The sequence below is a fragment of the Salmo salar genome, chromosome ssa20, assembly GCF_905237065.1.
Source record: "Salmo salar chromosome ssa20, Ssal_v3.1, whole genome shotgun sequence".
In the NCBI taxonomy this organism is placed as follows: Eukaryota; Metazoa; Chordata; class Actinopteri; order Salmoniformes; family Salmonidae; genus Salmo; species Salmo salar.
Genome location: NC_059461.1, coordinates 51322839 through 51340596, shown reverse-complemented (window position 1 = coordinate 51340596; position 17758 = coordinate 51322839). Strand labels below are relative to the sequence as shown.

At 45.8% G+C, this 17758-nt stretch overlaps 1 protein-coding gene across 3 annotated transcripts in view; it reads right to left on the bottom strand.

Moving 5' to 3' along the window:
* The window catches only part of LOC106580734 (latent-transforming growth factor beta-binding protein 4), a 68830-nt gene that overhangs the window by 4373 nt on the left and 46699 nt on the right, over positions 1-17758 (bottom strand). For all 3 annotated transcript variants that reach the window (XM_014162079.2, XM_014162081.2, XM_014162080.2), the window contains 26 exons: positions 15148-15324; positions 12501-12866; positions 11252-11368; positions 8774-8902; positions 8340-8465; positions 7966-8091; positions 7645-7764; positions 7358-7477; positions 7155-7274; positions 6902-7021; positions 6506-6745; positions 6253-6372; positions 5970-6089; positions 5766-5885; positions 5558-5677; positions 4285-4410; positions 4040-4165; positions 3503-3631; positions 3131-3256; positions 2417-2542; positions 2073-2216; positions 1511-1768; positions 1103-1171; positions 724-852; positions 447-593; positions 18-170 (listed from right to left, as the gene is read on the bottom strand). In XM_014162079.2, coding sequence (XP_014017554.2) covers positions 18-170; positions 447-593; positions 724-852; positions 1103-1171; positions 1511-1768; positions 2073-2216; positions 2417-2542; positions 3131-3256; positions 3503-3631; positions 4040-4165; positions 4285-4410; positions 5558-5677; positions 5766-5885; positions 5970-6089; positions 6253-6372; positions 6506-6745; positions 6902-7021; positions 7155-7274; positions 7358-7477; positions 7645-7764; positions 7966-8091; positions 8340-8465; positions 8774-8902; positions 11252-11368; positions 12501-12866; positions 15148-15324 — 3774 coding nt within the window. The remainder of the gene's footprint in view (positions 1-17; positions 171-446; positions 594-723; positions 853-1102; positions 1172-1510; positions 1769-2072; positions 2217-2416; positions 2543-3130; positions 3257-3502; positions 3632-4039; positions 4166-4284; positions 4411-5557; positions 5678-5765; positions 5886-5969; positions 6090-6252; positions 6373-6505; positions 6746-6901; positions 7022-7154; positions 7275-7357; positions 7478-7644; positions 7765-7965; positions 8092-8339; positions 8466-8773; positions 8903-11251; positions 11369-12500; positions 12867-15147; positions 15325-17758) is intronic.

Sequence of the window (17758 nt, the reverse complement as noted above, 5' to 3'; positions counted from 1 at the left end):
GGTCAGTCCAGTAGTACCTGAGTCTCTGGCAGGACACAGAGCACACTGCAGTCCCCAGCCCTCTCCATACAGACAGCAGCACTCAGTGAAGGTGACCTGTCCGCCCAACAGGGGGCTCTGACACACCAGGTCTGCTGTGACATACTGCCAGCAGAACGATAGGTTCTCATCTGGAGACAGTAGGGAGAAGACAGGAATTAGGAGGGGAAGGGTGAGATGAAAAAGAGAGACAGATAGATGAATAAAAAGGAAGATGGATAAAGAGAGGCAAAGGAAGATGGAAAAAACAAGGGAACGATAGATGGGGAAAAGGAGGAGAGAGAGATGAAAAACAGAGACGGTAAGAGAGATCTCACAGCTTGAGCTAATAAGTGACATTTGAGTAGTGTGGACTCATAAGGTGAGAGTGATTGGGGAATCCCATCTCCCAATGTGTGTAGTCTTACCCACGGCGAGGCCAGTGGAATTGACACAGCTGCGCTGAGTGTCGTCCAACACAAGAGGAAGCTCGCAGGTACAGAAGTGTGAGCCTAAAGTGTTGACGCAGATTCCCCCTGGACAGCTGTCCTCCTCTGCCTCACACTCATCAACATCTACCAGGAGAGAGAGAGAGAGATGAGATTTTAGGAACCTACCCATTATGTACATCCATTAAGTTCAATCACAAATTCTAAAGTCTGGGTCAAAACAGCCCAATATCACTGATAAAGAAAGGCCGCTAACCGATGCACTCCAGAAACACGTTATCGTAGTAGTAGCCACTGGTGCAGTAGCAGGAGTAGCCAGGGATGTTGTTGACACATACACCGCTCTTACACACCTCAGGGTGGAACAGCTTACACTCATCCACATCTGTGAGAGGAGAGAAAGGCCTGGATTATAGGTACAGGTCAAGCATGATTACAAATCATGTGTGTCAAAATCAGCCATTATTGACAGCAACTCTGGAGAAATTAGAGTTTAAGTGCTTCGCATCAAGGCCAGATCGACAGATTTTTCAATTAGTCGGCTCAGGGACTTGAACTAGTAACCTTTCGGGTTACCGGCCCAATGCTCTAACCGCTAGGCTACCTGCCGTGTGTGTATGTGAGACCGTCGTTACCTTTGTAGCTAAACGCTCCTGGCCCAGTCACATATCCTCGTCCGCTGGGGCACAACGCCTGGTGCTCGGCTGAACAGCACCCACAGGAAACAACAACAAGACATATCAAAGAGGAACACTTCACGACATCAGGGATAGCTTTTTCTGAGTGGGTTGACAGGTGGATGTGACTACAGGAGTCTACCATAGACATACATAGACATACATAATGGCCGACATGGAGCAAACGGAATGGCATAAAACACATGGAAACCATGTGTTTGATGTATTTGATACCATTCCACTTATTCCGCTCCAGACATTACCACGAGACTGTTCTCCCCAATTAAGGTGCCACCAACCTCCTGTGTGAGACACAGTCATAAAATAGACATAATATTGACATCAGCGTTGATCACTGGTCCCTACCTGTGCCTAGCTGAGGGCAGGGGTCATACTGGCAGCCCATGCCCCAGCCCTGGCCCACGGTGCAGCAGCACTCCTGCTGGGTGGTGTTGCGGGCCAGCACGCTGCACGAGCTCTGCTCCTCGGTGTTGTAGTAACACTCCCTCAACTCGCCAGGCCGGGCAGGGGGCAGCTGGGACGCATCGGGCCAACGCTGGGGGCCGAGACCGGTGGTGGAGGAAGACGAAGAAGAGGAGGAGCCACCAGGGAACGCTGGACGACCTGGGAGACACGTGGATGATTGATGTCTGAGGGTTGAGGTGTGTGTGGTTATGGCTGCGTTGCTGACCACCAAGACAATATAGCGTTCCCTCATGAACAGCAGGGGGCAGCAACGCCAAGGTGTTTGAATGGGCACTTGTTGCACAAACTGATGTTAAATGCCAATAAAACTGTGATGGCATTTGAAGCAGGGAAAGTGTTATTCCCATCAGGGAGTAGAAATGTATATTTTCGTACGGTAAAAAACAAGCTTATCTAGATAATTCTCGAAAAAAGCACAATAGCGTTGGACCATGTATAGTACCTGGTCGGGGCGTGCTGAGGCACTGTCCAGAGCGCGTATCAAACTCCTCCCCCTCTCCTGGACACTCACACATGAAGGAGCCATCCACATTCTCACAGCGCGCCGCGCCACACACGCCCTGCATAGTCTCACACTCGTCTTCATCTAGATAGAGAGAGAGAGAGAGAGAGATAGAGAGAGAAAGAGTGTGTGAGAGAGAGTTAGAGAGAAAGGAGAGCGAGAGAGAGAGAGAGAGAGAGAAAGAACAATATTGGCCGAAAAGGTATAACCATGTAGGCTAAATCAAGCAAAGATAATGACAGATGATAGGACAGCAGAATGGTAACGTCTGTGTTGAGACGTACCCACACATCCCTTCCCATCGCTGGTGGCTGTGTAGCCCTGGTCACACATGCACTGGTATGTTCCAATTAGGTTCTGGCAGAACGCATGCTCCCCGCATACGGTCTCATTGGCACACTCATTGATATCTGTGAGAGAGAAGAAGAAACAGAAGTGGAGAGAGAGATGACATCACTAATATATGAATCTGAAATATGGTCTCTAGCATGGTCACTGTCTTCATTATAGTTTGAAGGATAAACTTGATTCAATTATTTAAAGGTATAAAGCAACAGTTCGGTGAAAACAATGCAATGAGATACATCCCTAGATCTTTTTCACAATGTGTGTGTGTGTGTCTGTCTGTCTGTGTTACAGATGCATATCTTGGCAAGGAAAGGCGAACGGCAGTCTTGTGACTGAGCATCTGCGCGGTGAAAGCCTCCAACCCGAACACATCAATCAAACACAGCTGCCATGACGACCAATCCCTTACGGCCCGCCCTCAGCCTGGATCCCACATCTGTGGGATCACAAACTATCATGGCTAAACTGTATGACAGTATAGTGAGGACGGCATTCAATCTCTATTGATTGAGTTCCTGTGGACCTCTCACTAGCATAATAAATTAAGTGGATTAATAAATAAGAGAATAATAAAAAAAATACATTCTTATATGTGGACTAGACTTAGTAAAGGATGAAGTCGATGAGGATGATGAAGAGATGGAACTGACCGACGCACTCTCCGGTGCGGGTGACCCGGTAGCCCGGCTCACAGGAGGTGATACAGCGGTAGGAGCCAATGGTGTTCTCACAACGTTGTGACCGACACACTGCTTCCTCTGAGCACTCATCTACATCTGGGGGAGATCACACACACACACACACACACACACACACACACACACACACACACACACACACACACACACACACACACACACACACACACACACACACACACACACACACTTCAGCATCCCCATAGGCTCAAAAGCTGTGCGTGTTACATAAAGGGACACGTGGTTTCGTAAGGAACACACGTTTTCAATGGTCTGTCTACGGTGGATGATGAACAGTGCAGAGTAGTTGAGGTGTTGAGTTACCCAGACAGGCTGTCTTCTCTGGGTTGGTGGTGAATCCCACTTGGCACTGGCACTGGTAGGAGCCCTCTGTGTTGACACAGCGGCCATCCTGGCACGCCCCCGGGCCTGACCTGGCACACTCATCCACATCTGGACCCGCAATGACAACACGCCATTACATCACCACAGACAACCCCGCTGTGCCTACCGCCAAGCTAAGCAATCCTTTATCATGACGTTGTGCCCATGTCGTTTCATTTGATGTCATTCACTGTGTGAGAGGCTATGAGCAATATAATCTGTGTAAAGTAACCGATAAGTGATTATTTGTAGAAGTGATTATAATTATAAGTGATTACTAGTATAGCCCTGCTAAGAGTTGTCAACGTTAATGGGCAGTTTAAATTGCAGAGTAAACAACCCATACGTGTTGTGTCTATGTCATGAGTAGAGACTTCTCCATTCTGCAGGTTTAAGAGTAGCCTACAGCAATGCCAGTGGGACTTAGGTGTGTGTGTACGAGGTGTGTGTGTGTACGAGATGGCGTAGAGGCCTCACCCTGGCAGGAGCTTCCGTTGCTGCTGGTGGTGTATCCCTGGGAGCACACACAGCGGTAGGAGCCCTCTGTGTTCACACACTCTCCCTTGGGGAAGCAGTACTCCCCCTCTAGACACTCATTGATGTCTGTGAAGAGGCAAGACAAACCCGCGCTACAATATGACACAGAAAAGAAACAGCGATGCGCAGCATTATCAAAGCACGTCACCGTCATTGTGGCGCTCATCACCGTCGTCGGTACTGACCTCTACACTGGCGTCCAGGGCCAGCGGTTCTGTAGCCTGGCTGACAGTCACAGCGGTAGGAGCCGTCCGTGTTCACGCACAGCCTCGTTGCACCACAGGTGTCAGGGCTCTGGCAGTCATCCACATCTGAGGAAGGGAGAGGGGGGGGATGCTCATTGGTACTGGCACGCACACACACACACACCTCTGCTTCATGTATAGGTCTTTCTGTCCCCCCTAAAAGGGGTTAAACAGCATTCAAGTGGTTTCTCTTAAATCAACACAGCACCAATTGATTCTGTCCCTTATGGATATAACCTTTTGACAGTGAAACCTCGCCAAGGAGACATCCATCCATTTCCAAGTGTTACATCCATTCCTAAGGTGTTTCTGATTTACACGCTATCCCCTTTGAAGTCTAGACATCTGTTGCAGACTCTATTGGTTCACATCGGCCCAGTCCAAGAGCCAGACTTCTCATATCACAGCTGAAACAGTACATTCATATGCATTTTTAATGTGGTCTCGTTTTGTTGTTGTTGTTGGTAGAAGCAATGCACCCTGATGGGATGGAATACGGTGTCCTGAAACGATACTATGGCTGATGATTTGTGTGTCCCACGGGACAAAAAACTGCGTGGAAGTGAGTAAGAGAAGTAACAGAAGCCAGCAAGGGTGAAGTGAGGAGAGAAGAGGAGAGGAATGCAGAGAGTGCTGTCTGCAGTGTGGAACTGGGACTAGAGGGCCAATGGGTGACCAACCCCCTTTGCTCACTCATCACCTACTGTAGGATGATGAAAAATTTCCCGGTCACATTGCTCTGTGCAGTTTATATAAACAGCTGTTGAAACAGCTCGATTCTGCAGCAAACTTTACTATGGTGACTGTCTTAGTCAAGCTGCATCACCAATAACACCAATAGTGTTAGTGACGTTATTGTCCGATTCCATAAAGCAGTATGAATGGAACGCAATCTCAAGTGGAAGGCGTGTGTGAAAAAGAGTTTGGCGCTAATTTTGGTCTGGTGAGAAGCATCTCCTGTCACATTCTGCAGAGTTCAACATTGACTCATTTAATCTCTTTAAAAACGTGTTTCCTTATTAGACAGAAATCTGCCGCCGTTTACAAATCACCTTCTCCCCTTGGCTGTAAAAGAGCCATGGCCTTCCTTCCCAGAAACAAATGCAGCAGGCAAGTGTGAGAGCAGCAAAACACCTTGAAAAAACATGTTGACTACATGGACAGAATTCCTTGATTTTACTTGATATACTGCCTAACAGACAGCTAGTCTTACCTGTGCATAACCCATCTTGCATAACGTGGCCAGCTTTGCAGGCGATACACTTGTAGGAGCCTTCAGAATTCACACACCGTTGCCCGGGACACTGAGAGTGGTCTTCACATTCATCAATGTCTAAAATGAAGCAAGTGGAGGTCACACATCTAACAGAGTGATATGGAGCATGAGTCATCATGTAAAAGTCAGACACATGCAGCCTTACCAATACAGATGCTGTCCTGTAGTTTGAACCCGGTGCGACAAACACACTGGTAGCTACCCGGGGTGTTTTCACAGCGACCATTGGCACATAGGTTGGAGGTCTGGCGACACTCATCGACATCTGTGTGAAAGTATTAACATCAGTATTGATACAATTATCAATATGGAATAGAAATGGGTGTGTGTGGTTGAGAATGTTGTTCACCTGTACACTGTCCGTTTCCAGCCTCAAAGCCTGGGCTACAGGCCACACATATGAAGGAGCCCTCAGAGTTGATACACTCCTGACCAGGACACTGCAGAGCGTTCTCACACTCATCGACATCTGGAGAAGCCAACAGATGTTATGCTTTACAATCCCTTAATGAAGTCGACAGAACAAAGGCAATATCTAGTAGCGTTTCACTCGATGATGTGCTAAAGAAAGTCACACATTTGACTGCTCTTTATCGGCTGAAGTGATGTGTCTGTTCAACGTGCGGTCTCACCTCCGCAGGTGTTGCCCTGTAGCCTGAAGCCAGATCGGCACGCACACTTGTAGCTTCCAGCCGTATTCTCGCAACGGCCGTTAGCACAGGGAGTGGGGCTGTAGAGGCACTCGTCAACATCTGCAAAAAAAAGGAAAAAAAAAGAACGAAAGATAAAAAAAATAAAAATAAGACTTACGCTTACAAACGGCTTATTGTGTAAGTGATCGGATCTACATGTATCAGTGTTGACAAAGGCCATGTTGTGTCCTACCTGTGCAGTGTCTGTCGACCAGCCCAAAGCCTGGCTTGCAGGACACACACTTGTATGAGCCCAGGGAGTTCACACACTCCTGGCCAGGGCACTGGGATAGGTCTGCACATTCATCCACATCTGTACAGGTATCACCGTGTAGTCTGTAGCCAGTGAGACACGCACAGCTGTAGCTTCCCTGGGTGTTCTCACAGTGACCGGTGGTGCACGGGCTGGGGGTCTGACGACACTCATCTATATCTGTAGGAAAGGAGAGGAGATTGCTGAAAAGGTAGTTGCCAATTTCAAATGCACTATAAATGGATGTACTAATGGATGGATGGATGGACGGATGAAAGAAAAGAATCACAGGCACACAGGTATACCCCAGAACACACAGAGGCAATGGGATTTTACCTGAGCATTGTCCATTGATCATGCTGAAGCCTGGCTTGCAGGACACACAGTTGTAAGAACCCTGAGCGTTGACACAGGCCTGACCAGGACACCTCAAAGGGTCCTCACACTCATCCACATCTGAAACAGATAAGAGCCAGAACATTAATAGATGGGCAGAATTTTATGATCCATAGATCGAAAGTTCCTTTCGCTGACAGGTTCAAAAAGACGGAATGTAGGTAAATACATTGGGTGGAGTCATCGCTGGTACCTGTGCAGGTCTCGCCTTGTAGTTTGTATCCTGTGTGGCAAACACACCTGTAGCTCCCAGGAGTGTTCTCACAACGACCATTGGTGCAAAGGCTGGGGGTCTGACGGCACTCGTCAACATCTACAACAGGGGGCGACACAGACCGTTAGTGAAAGCTTATTATTTGGTTTTGTGTATGACTGCTTCAGGACAAGGAGTGTTACCTGAGCATTGTTCGTTGAGCAGGCCAAAGCCTGGCTGGCAAGACACACACTTGTATGATCCTGGAGAGTTGACACAGGCCTGAACAGGACACCTCAAGGGGTCCTCACACTCATCCACATCTGGGGAAAGAGAGAATGATAGACAGGAAGTTTAATATGTCCAACTGACAAATAGTATCATTTCACAAACATCACACAATCGATGGTGAGTGAAGATGGCAACATATACAGGACAGTACCTTCAGTAGTGAAATAATGTTGAATAGATGCAGAGATAGCTTCCTTACCTTTACATGTGTTGCCCTCTAGCTTGTACCCAGTGCGGCAGACACATTTGAAGCTACCAGGGCTATTCTCACAGCGGCCGTTGTTACAGGGGTTCGAAACCTGACGACACTCGTCAATATCTGTGCCACCAAAAAAGTTTGTCCTTTACTCAAAGACTTGACAGTTAACAGTTGTGTCTATTTTCTTCTAGAATGATCACAAGGACTACTGTACAGCTATCACAATCGACATAACATTCCTTATAACAATCACGATCATGAAAATAATACTTATTGACTGCTGATGTTGGAATACTATGTTGAGTACGCGTCCCCTCTTACCTTGACACTGCGTCTGTTGGAAGTTGGCTCTGAAGCCAGCAGGACACACACACCTGTAGCCGCCTGGTGTATTGTCACACTCCCCAACAGAACAGGGACTGGGGGTCTGGAGGCACTCATTGACATCTAGAGATCCAGATGAGAAGAAAACAATAACACGAGGGACTCTCAGAGAACACTGACCAGAGTACCAGACCCCATTTCCTAACCCTTGACCTCCAAGTAGATCACAAGGCATTCCAGGGGGATGCCAGAAGGTCTCTCTCTATACCCAACAATACAGAGTAGCTGTTGTCTGAATAAACATCCAGTGCACAGCTGCCGTGGCCAGCGACCGTGTGTGTGTGTGAGTGGTGTGTACAGTGGGGCTGTACCTATACAGCTGGTGCCCTGGGGTCCTGGCAGGTATCCAGAGGGGCAGCTGCACCTGTAGCCCCCTTCTATGTTCTGGCAGCGGCCGCTGCCGCAGGGCGGGGGAGACGCCCTACACTCGTCTATGTCTGAAAGGAAAGGGGGAATGAGTGGGGTTAAAGAGGTCAAGAGGAGCCTGACCAACCCTACAGGTTGTAATCAAGCGGCCCCTCAGGGGAGGGGATTGCAGTGAGATGCTTGTGGTACTGTAACCAGCCTGAAACTGACTCATCCATAATGACTAGCACATGTTCAATGACCGCACACTATAAATACAGCTGAGGCCCAGTACAGCATCAGGAATAGCCAACATTGAGGTGTGTATGTGTGTTTGATGCTTCCCAATAGTAGCTAAATAGTGCAACTAGCAACAGTGCCCTAACAAAACGACATTCACCTTGACACCGAGTCTGCTGAGCGTTGAGTTGGTATCCCTCGTTACAGATGCAGGTATGTCTCCCTCCGGGCTGGTCCACACAACGGCCCTGTCCACACACCTGGGGCATGGTCTCACACACAACCCGCACTGGATGCCCAATCAGATACGCACGCACACACAAACACACACATTTAGTTAGCTTGTCTGTCACCGTTTCAAAAACGATTCCAAAGTGTGATCTTAGTAGTCATCTCATCCATATCAGCCGCCTGAGGTTGTGAGAGGGAAGAGGGGATGCCACAGCGAATGGTGTGAGGAGGTTCTGACCTCATCTGGCTGCCTGATCTCTGTTTACATTGGAGAGCTGAACAACGAAGCTCTGACATACACTCATCCCATTCCACACTCTTTGAAAAAAAGGGTTCCAAAAGGGTTCTTCGGCTGTCCCCATAGAACCCTTTTTAGTTCAAGGTAGAACTATTTTGGGTTCCATGTAGAACCCTCTATGGAAAGGGTTTTACCCAGAACCAAAAAAGGTCCTTTAAAGGGTTCTCTTATGGGGACAACCCTTTAAGGTTCGAAATGGCACTTTTTTTTTCTAAGAGTGCAGCTCATATATTTCTTAGGGACCATTAATGAGGATTTATAGTCTCAGAACTCATTTGTTATGGGGCAGATTCAAGGCTGTGGGCATAACAATGTTAAATTCCAGGTTACAGCACAAAACTGTCACCTCCCTCACGAGAAAAATAGTTAGCAGCTCTTTGACGGCCCCTCCTTGAGATTCAAACCTGCCAACATGTGATAAACTAACAGTCCGGTGGTGAGCAGTTGGCTAACATTAGGCAAACGTTTTGCGACAAAACAGAGCATTGTACCCATCTGTTTACGGCTTATATCTGAGCCAGAGTTCCTGCGTGAGGGTACTCCCTCTTTGAATCCCTCTTTGTATTGCAAAGAAGTGCATTAAAGAATGTAAAACGCTTTTTAATCGACTGAGGTTTTGAAGTTGAGCTGTGTGTGTGTGTGTGTGTGTGTGTGTGTGTGTGTGTGTGAAATCAAAATCCAATTTTTATTGGTCACATACAATTGGTTAGCAGATGATATTGCGAGTGTAGCGAAATGCTTGTGCTTCTAGTTCCGACAGTGCAGCAATATCTAACATATAATCTAATAATTACACAACAACTACCTAATACACACAAATCTAAGTAAAGGAATAAGAATATTTACATATAAATATATGGATGAGCAATGACAGAGCGGCATAGGCAAGATGCAATAGATTATATAAAATACAGTATATACATATGAGATGAGTAATGTTAGATATATAAACATTATTAAAGTGGCATTATTAAAGTGACTAGTGATCCATGTATTAAAGTGGCAGCAGCTTCTCTGTGTTAGTGATGGCTGTTTAACAGTCTGATGGCCTTGAGATAGAAGCTGTTTTTCAGTCTCTCGGTCCCAGCTTTGATGCACCTGTACTGACCTCGCCTTCTGTATGGTAGTGGGGTGAACAGGCTGTGGCTCGGGTGGTTGTTGTCCTTGATGATCTTTTTGGCCTTCCTGTGACATTGGGTGCTGTAGGTGTCCTGGAGGGCAGGTAGTTTGCCCCCGGTGATACGTTGTGTAGACCGTACCACCCTCTGGAGAGCCTTGCGGTTGTGGGCGGTGCAGTTTCCGTGATGCAACTCAACAGGATGCTCTCAATTGTGCATCTGTAAAAGTGTGTGAGGGTTTTAGGTGACAAGCCAAATTTCTTCAGCCTCCTGAGGTTGAAGAGGTGCTGTTGCGCCTTCTTCACCACACTGTCTGTGTGGGTAGACCATTTCAGATTGTCCGTGATGTGTACGCCGAGGAACTTAAAACTTTCCACCTTCTCCACTGCTGTCCCGTCGATGTGGATAGGGGGGTGCTCCCTCTGCTGTTTCCTGAAATCCACGATCATCTCCTTTGCTTTGTTGACGTTGAAGTGGAGGTGTGTGTGTGCATGCGTGTGTGGGACAGAGTCAGCTAAGTACTCTAGTGGAGCCAGAAAAGGCCAGAGCCAGAAACACATCTGATGTCTTTGAAGGTGGATAAAACCGCCAGTAAAAATCGACGCTATCAGAGAATTCAACTCCATCTACCCGTGATTCTTAAGCACTCATTAATCTGTTCCATTCTAAATGTGAACTCATGCTTTCAAGTGCTGTCACATAAAATGTGAGCAGAACGGACACAGGAAGACCAGTTGTCATACTTCAATGGAGAACTTTGAGCTTTTCTCACTCCACAGTACAGACTCCAAACTATATGCTTCTTTGTTCTTGAGTCAGGTGTGGAGTACCATAGTTAAGAGTTCTAACAGGGAATGACATGGAGTTGGCAGTGTGAGAGGCCAGAAAGTTGAACCAGCGTTTATCTGCAGTTTACCTAATCTTGGAGCCATTACTGTATCAAGATGAAACACTTTGTGGCTGTGGTGTTGTGGTGTACGATTTACGGTACCTGGCCTGGGGATGGGTGGGCGGGGGGTGACCAGAGATGGGAGGGGCTGGGCGGGTCTCACTGGAGATACTGGCCGTCGGTCAACTGGAGGCCATTGGGTCTGAGTGGGGGGCCGAGCTGGAGAAACCAAAACCGCACCTAAACATTTACTGAGAATGTCTAGACACATTAGAGCTTCCGCTTGTTGAGAAGAGGCAGCTTGATATGAATTGTCTTTCTCACAGCCTTCTGGACACAAACATCAAACTTTAAACTTTCTAATTCTGTCTCAATAGTTGATGTTGCTCTGTGGAAATGACAAGAGTATATGAAGGGTTTGATTCCAAAACGCGATAAATGCAAATGTTTCATATTTGCATTTTTTCTATGTGTATGAATTATGGCAGTTCTCATACTTTAAAAACATTTACTTTATATGTGCTTTAGAATGTGTTTTTTTGGTTGCAAAATGCGATATCTGTATCGTTTCATACCAAAATGTGCTATATCCAGAGACATGTGTTTAGAGAGTTAGATCCAGCAACGGGAAACAATAATAGACTACAGGCTGCAAACATACGGAGGCCGCTAACAGCGTGCTGTGTCACTCCAACAATAAGAATCAATCCAGCCTTGCAAAGAATTGCGACAGAGTTTCATTGTCATTATTATTCCTTAAATCTTTCCCTAAAGTGTATATAATCACACTCTAAAATCTTTCCTTGATTTATCCTAATGAAAAAACCTGTAAAACCACAATACAATTGCTCCAAAAGTTGCTTAAATGTCCAAAAAGAAAACTCACATAGTATACACTACACTGTTCACCCTCTGAATACAAATTGACTATGATATTTGCACAATTTAGTTTAAACAAATAGATAATTTGTATATTTATTTATTTACGTATCCATACTTTATTACATGTAACTGTTTAAAACCCAATCTGGACACTTTTTCTATTGGCGTTCTGTTGGTTGGGGCGGATATATAGCGTTTTGCCACAAAGCATGATAATTTGTCTCTCTAAAATAAAATTACCTTACAATATATAAACCTTACAATATATATATCATGTCTTCCTTTTCACTAGCCCATGTCATGATAAAATAAAAAAATCCTAGATCTCTTTCATAAGATGTGGTTTTAATTAATGTCAATTTACAAACATTTCTGAAAATGTATATATTGCGTTTTGGAATGAAGCTCTTTATATACACTGTACATTGAGGAATCTCCTTGAGGTTGCTAGGGGCTACTGTCTACTCACCTGTCACCACCCGGGTGGGTCCTGCTGTAACAGAGCTGGCTGGGATGTGTGGTCTGCCCTGGGAGGACAGGGAGCCTCCACTGGCTGCTGGCTGATGGGGTCTGGTCTGAGTGGTGAGCAGAGTAGTGATACCTGGTTGTTGAGGCCTGGTTTGGGGAGTGAGAGAGCCTGAAGATTGTTGGTGACTAGTTTGGGGAGTCTGTGCACCACTACTGGCTGGTTGTTGTGGCCTGTTCTGTCCCGTGCTCTGGGATATGACAGGGGGACCTCCAGTCCCGTGCTGCTCCAGCAACCTCTGGTTGAACTGGATGACAGAGGCAGAGTAGTGGTAGCCAGGCCCTGCTGGGCAGATCTCCTTGAAAGCAACTTTCAGGAGCAAACAGAGAACGCCACAAGCAGGATTGAATTAGTTAGTATGTTTCATACACACACACACACACACACACACACACACACACACACACACACACACACACACACACACACACACACACACACACACACACAAACAATTAATGAACATGCACCTGTGGAATGGTCATTAAGACACTAACAGCTTACAGACGGTAGGCAATTAAGTTCACAATTATGAAAACTTAGGACACTAAAAGAGGCCTTTCTACTGACTATGAAAAACACCAAGGGTCCCTGCTCATCTGCGTGAACGTGCCTTAGGCATGCTGCAAGGAGGCATGAGGACTGCAGATGTGTCCAGGGCAATAAATTGCAACGTCCGTACTGTGAGACACCTAAGACAGCGCTACAGGGAGACAGGACGGACAGCTGATCATCCTCGTAGTGGCAGACCATGTGTAACAACACCTGCACAGGATCAGTACATCCAAACATCACACCTGCGAGACAGGTACAGGATGGCAACAACAACGGCCCGAGTTACACAAGAAACGCACAATCCCTCCATCAGTGCTCAGACTGTCCGCAATAGGCTGGGAGAGGCTGGACTGAGGGCTTGTAGGCCTGTTGTAAGGCAGGTCCTCACCAGACATCACCGGCAACAACATTGCCTATGGGCACAAACCTACCGTCTCTGGACCAGACAGGACTGGCAAAAAGTGCTCTTCACTGATGAGTCGCGCTTCTTTAGACTAGTGGAGTATCTGGAGCATCAGCATTTGTGGGATCGATTACAGGCTGAAAATGGCCAGAAACAAAGAACTTTCTTCTGAAACTCGTCAGTCTTGTCTTGTTCTGAGAAATGAAGGCTATTCCATGAGAGGAATTGCCAAGAAACTGAAGATCACGTACAACGCTGTGTGCTACTCCCTTCACAGAACAGCGCTAACTGGCTCTAACCAGAATAGAAAGAGGAGTGGGAGGCCCCAGTGCACAACTGAGCAAGAGGAGAAGTACATTAGTGTCTAGTTTGAGAAACAGACACCTCACAAGTCCTCAACTGGCAGCTTAATGAAATAGTACCCGCAAAACACCAGTCTCAATGTCTACAGTGAAGAGGCGACTCCGGGATGCTGGCCTTCAAGGCAGAGTTGCAAAGAAAAAGCCACATCTCAGACTGGCCAATAAAAAGAAATGATTAAGATGGGCAAAATAACACATACACTGGACAGAGAAAACCAGTCAGTATCTGGTGTGACCACCATTTGCCTCATACAGCGCGACACATCTCCTTCGCATAGAACTGTGGCCTGTGGAATGTTGTCCCACTCCTCTTCAATGGCTGTGTGAAATTGCTGTATATTGGCAGGAATTGGAACACTCTGTCGTACACAATGATCCAGAGCATCCCAAACATGCTCAATGGGTGACATGTCTGGTGAGTATGCAGGCCATGGAAGAACGGACATTTTCAGCTTCCAGCAACATGAGGCCGTGTATTATCATGCTGAAACATGAGGTGATGAGAGCAGATGAATGGCACGACAATGGGCATCAGGATCTCGTCACGGTATCTCTGTGTATTTAAATTGCCATCGATAAAATGCAATTGTGTTCGTCGTCCATAGCTTATGCCTGCCCATACCATAACCCCACCGCCACCATGGGGCACGTTGACATCAGCAAACCGCTCGCCCACATGACACCATACACGTGGTCTGCAGTTGTGAGGCCTGTTGGACGTACTGCCAAATTTTCTAGATCAACGTTGGAGGCGGCTTATGGTAAAGAAATTAACATTCAATTATCTGGCAACAGCTCTGGTGCACATTCCTGCAGTCAGCATGCCAATTACACACTCCCTCAAAACATGAGACATCTGTGGCATTGTGTTGTGTGACAAAACGGCACATTTTAGAGTGGCCTTTTATAGCCCCCAAACACAAGGCACCTGTGTAATGATCATGCTATTTAATCAGCTTCTTGATATATCACACCTGTCAGGTAGATGGATTATCTTGGCAAAGGAGAAATGCTCACTAACAGGTATGTAAACACATTTGTGCACAACATTTGAGAGAAATAAGCTTTTTGTGAGTATGGACAATTTCTGGGATCTTTTATTTCAGCTCATGAAACATGGCACCAACACTTTACATGTTGTGTTTGTATTTTTGATCAATGTACATACTGTGACATAGGCAAATGTTAACACTGGTCATTAGCTGCATTATGATTATCCAATGCCGGTCCAGTATGATGTGGAGGTTTGAATCAGAATAGGGATGCTCACCTGATCCAAAGTAGGGACACCTCTCACAGTTCTTGCCCCAGGCCTTGCCCACGCGGCTGCAGCAGCAGATCTGCTTGGTGATGTTCCTAAGGATAGGCACGGAGCAGCTACCAGGGCCAGAGCCAGAGTTCAGGATACGATAGCACTGGTTTTTATCCTCCGAGATCACCTTATGGGCTGCAAGGAGGAGGACAGGGTGAGGACATGCCAATGGGTGAATGGTAGAGAGAAGATAGCGTTTATTATAGCCATACAGAAACAGCTTCATTTCCAAAAAGGCCTCAAGCAAAATAATACACCAAACCCAACATGCAGGCCCAACACATGCTGATTGTTGATTGGCAAGCTATCTTGAAATATAATGATGGTGTACTCTTCGTCTTTGCTTTTTGTGTCACAATTCTCTGGTACTTCTGGTACTTGATCTTAGCTTAGAAAACAGTAGGCATTCTGTTGCTTTAGTCGGGTTAAGAAACACAGAAATATTCAACTGAAGACAGACAATGAGTTGCAGAACTACCTGACGTCAGAAAAAAAGAAGAAACGTCAGAAATAAATCACTGTTAAAACATCGATTCAGAGAGCAAGAAAACAGAAAAGCTCAAAGCATTCCCATGAACATTTTGGCAACACATTATTTAAAGATGTCCGCTCAGAGTCAACGACGCACACAAAACAGACAGCTTCCAGCAGTTAGAGCAAAGTGCTGGGGCGGACTGGATAGAGAGGGAGCCCACAGACAAGCAGACACAAACTGCGTCAGATCCAAAGGCAACACACAGGGGTCACAGGCCAACCAGCATTTCAGAAGCACTGACCATCGTAAAATGCCGGTTAGAATAAGCAGGCCAAGTGTCACAGAACTTCAGGCACTGTAATGTCATGTTTATGATGTGCGTTTAGATGTGTAATGTATGATATAATACAGCACAGTTAATGTAAAGAATTACTGAATATTGTTCAATCTAAAAGCGTGTGAAATTTGAACTCATTTTTGGGATCAGAGCATGAATAAAGATAATGGAAGTATTTATTGCATGAGGTAGTCTACTGTCCTACAGAGTGTTTCCCCTATATTCATTTAGCTGCTAAATCGTTGCCGCCACTCCAAAAGATAGAAAATGATTTTCGGTAACTACAACATTTTCAGTGTAAACTCAAATGACTAAAACCATATATAAAGTATGTAGAAATGATAATGAAGCTATATATAGTACCAGTCAATTTTTTTTTGTTATTTTTACTATTTTCTACATCGTAGAATAATAGTGAAGACATCAAAACTATGAAATAACAAATATGGAATCATGTAGTAACCAAAAAAAGTGTTAAAAAAATCGAAATATATTTTCTATTTTTGAGATTCCTGCAAGTAGCAACCCTTTGCCTTGATGACAGCTTTGAACACTCTTGGCATTCTCTCAACCAGCTTCATGAGGTAGTCACCTGGAATGCATTTCAATAAACAGGTGTGCCTTGTTAAAAGATCCTTCTTAATACGTTTGAGCCAATCAGTTGTGTTGTGACATGGTAGGGTTGGTATACAGAAGATAGTCCTATCTGGTAAAAGACCAAGTCCATAATATGGCAAGAACAGCTCAAATAAGCAAAGAGAAATGACAGTCCATCAGTACTTTAAGACAGGAAGGTCAGTCAATCCAGAAAACTGCAAGAACTTTTAAAGTTTCTTCAAGAACAGTTGCAAAATCCATGAAGCGCTATGGTGAAACTGGCTCTCATGAGGACCGCCAGAGGAAAGGAAGACCCACAGTTACCTCTGCTGCAGAAGATAAGTTCATTAGTTACCAGCCTCAGAAATTGCAGCCCAAATAAATGCTTCACAGAGTTAAAGTAACAGACACATCTCAACATCAACTATTCAGAGGAGACTGCGTGAATCAGGCCGTCATGGTCAAATTGCTGCAAAGAAACCACTACTAAAGGACACCAATTAGAAGAAGAAGAGACCTGCTTGGGCCAAGAAACACGAGCAATGGACATTAGACCGGTGGAAATCTGTCTTTTGATCTGATGAGTCCAAATTTGAGATTTTTGGTTCCAACTGTCTTGTCTTTGTGAGACGCAGAGTAAGTGAAAGGATACTCTTTGCATGTGTGGTTCCCACCGTGAAGCATGAAGGAGGTGGTGTGATGGTGCTTTGCTGGTGACACCGTCTGTGATTTATTTAGAATTCAGGGCACACTTAACCAGCATGGCTACCATAGCATTCTACAGCGATACGCCATCCCATCTGGTTTGCACTTAGTGGGACTATCATTTGTTTTCAACAGGACAATGACCCAACACGCCTCTAGGCTATTTGACCAAGGAGAGTGATGAGTGCTGCATCAGATGACCTGGCCTCCACAATCACCCAACCTCAACCCAATTGAGTTGGTTTGGGATGAAATGGACCGCAGAGTAAAGGAAAAGCAGCCAACAAGTGCTCAGCATATGTGGGAACTCCTTCAAGACTGTTGGAAAAGCATTCCTCATGAAGCTGGTTGAGAGAATGCCAAGAGTGTGCAAAGCTGTCAAGGCAAAGGAAGGCTACTTTGAATAATTGAAAATATATTTGTTTAACACTTTTCTGGTTACTATATGATTCCAT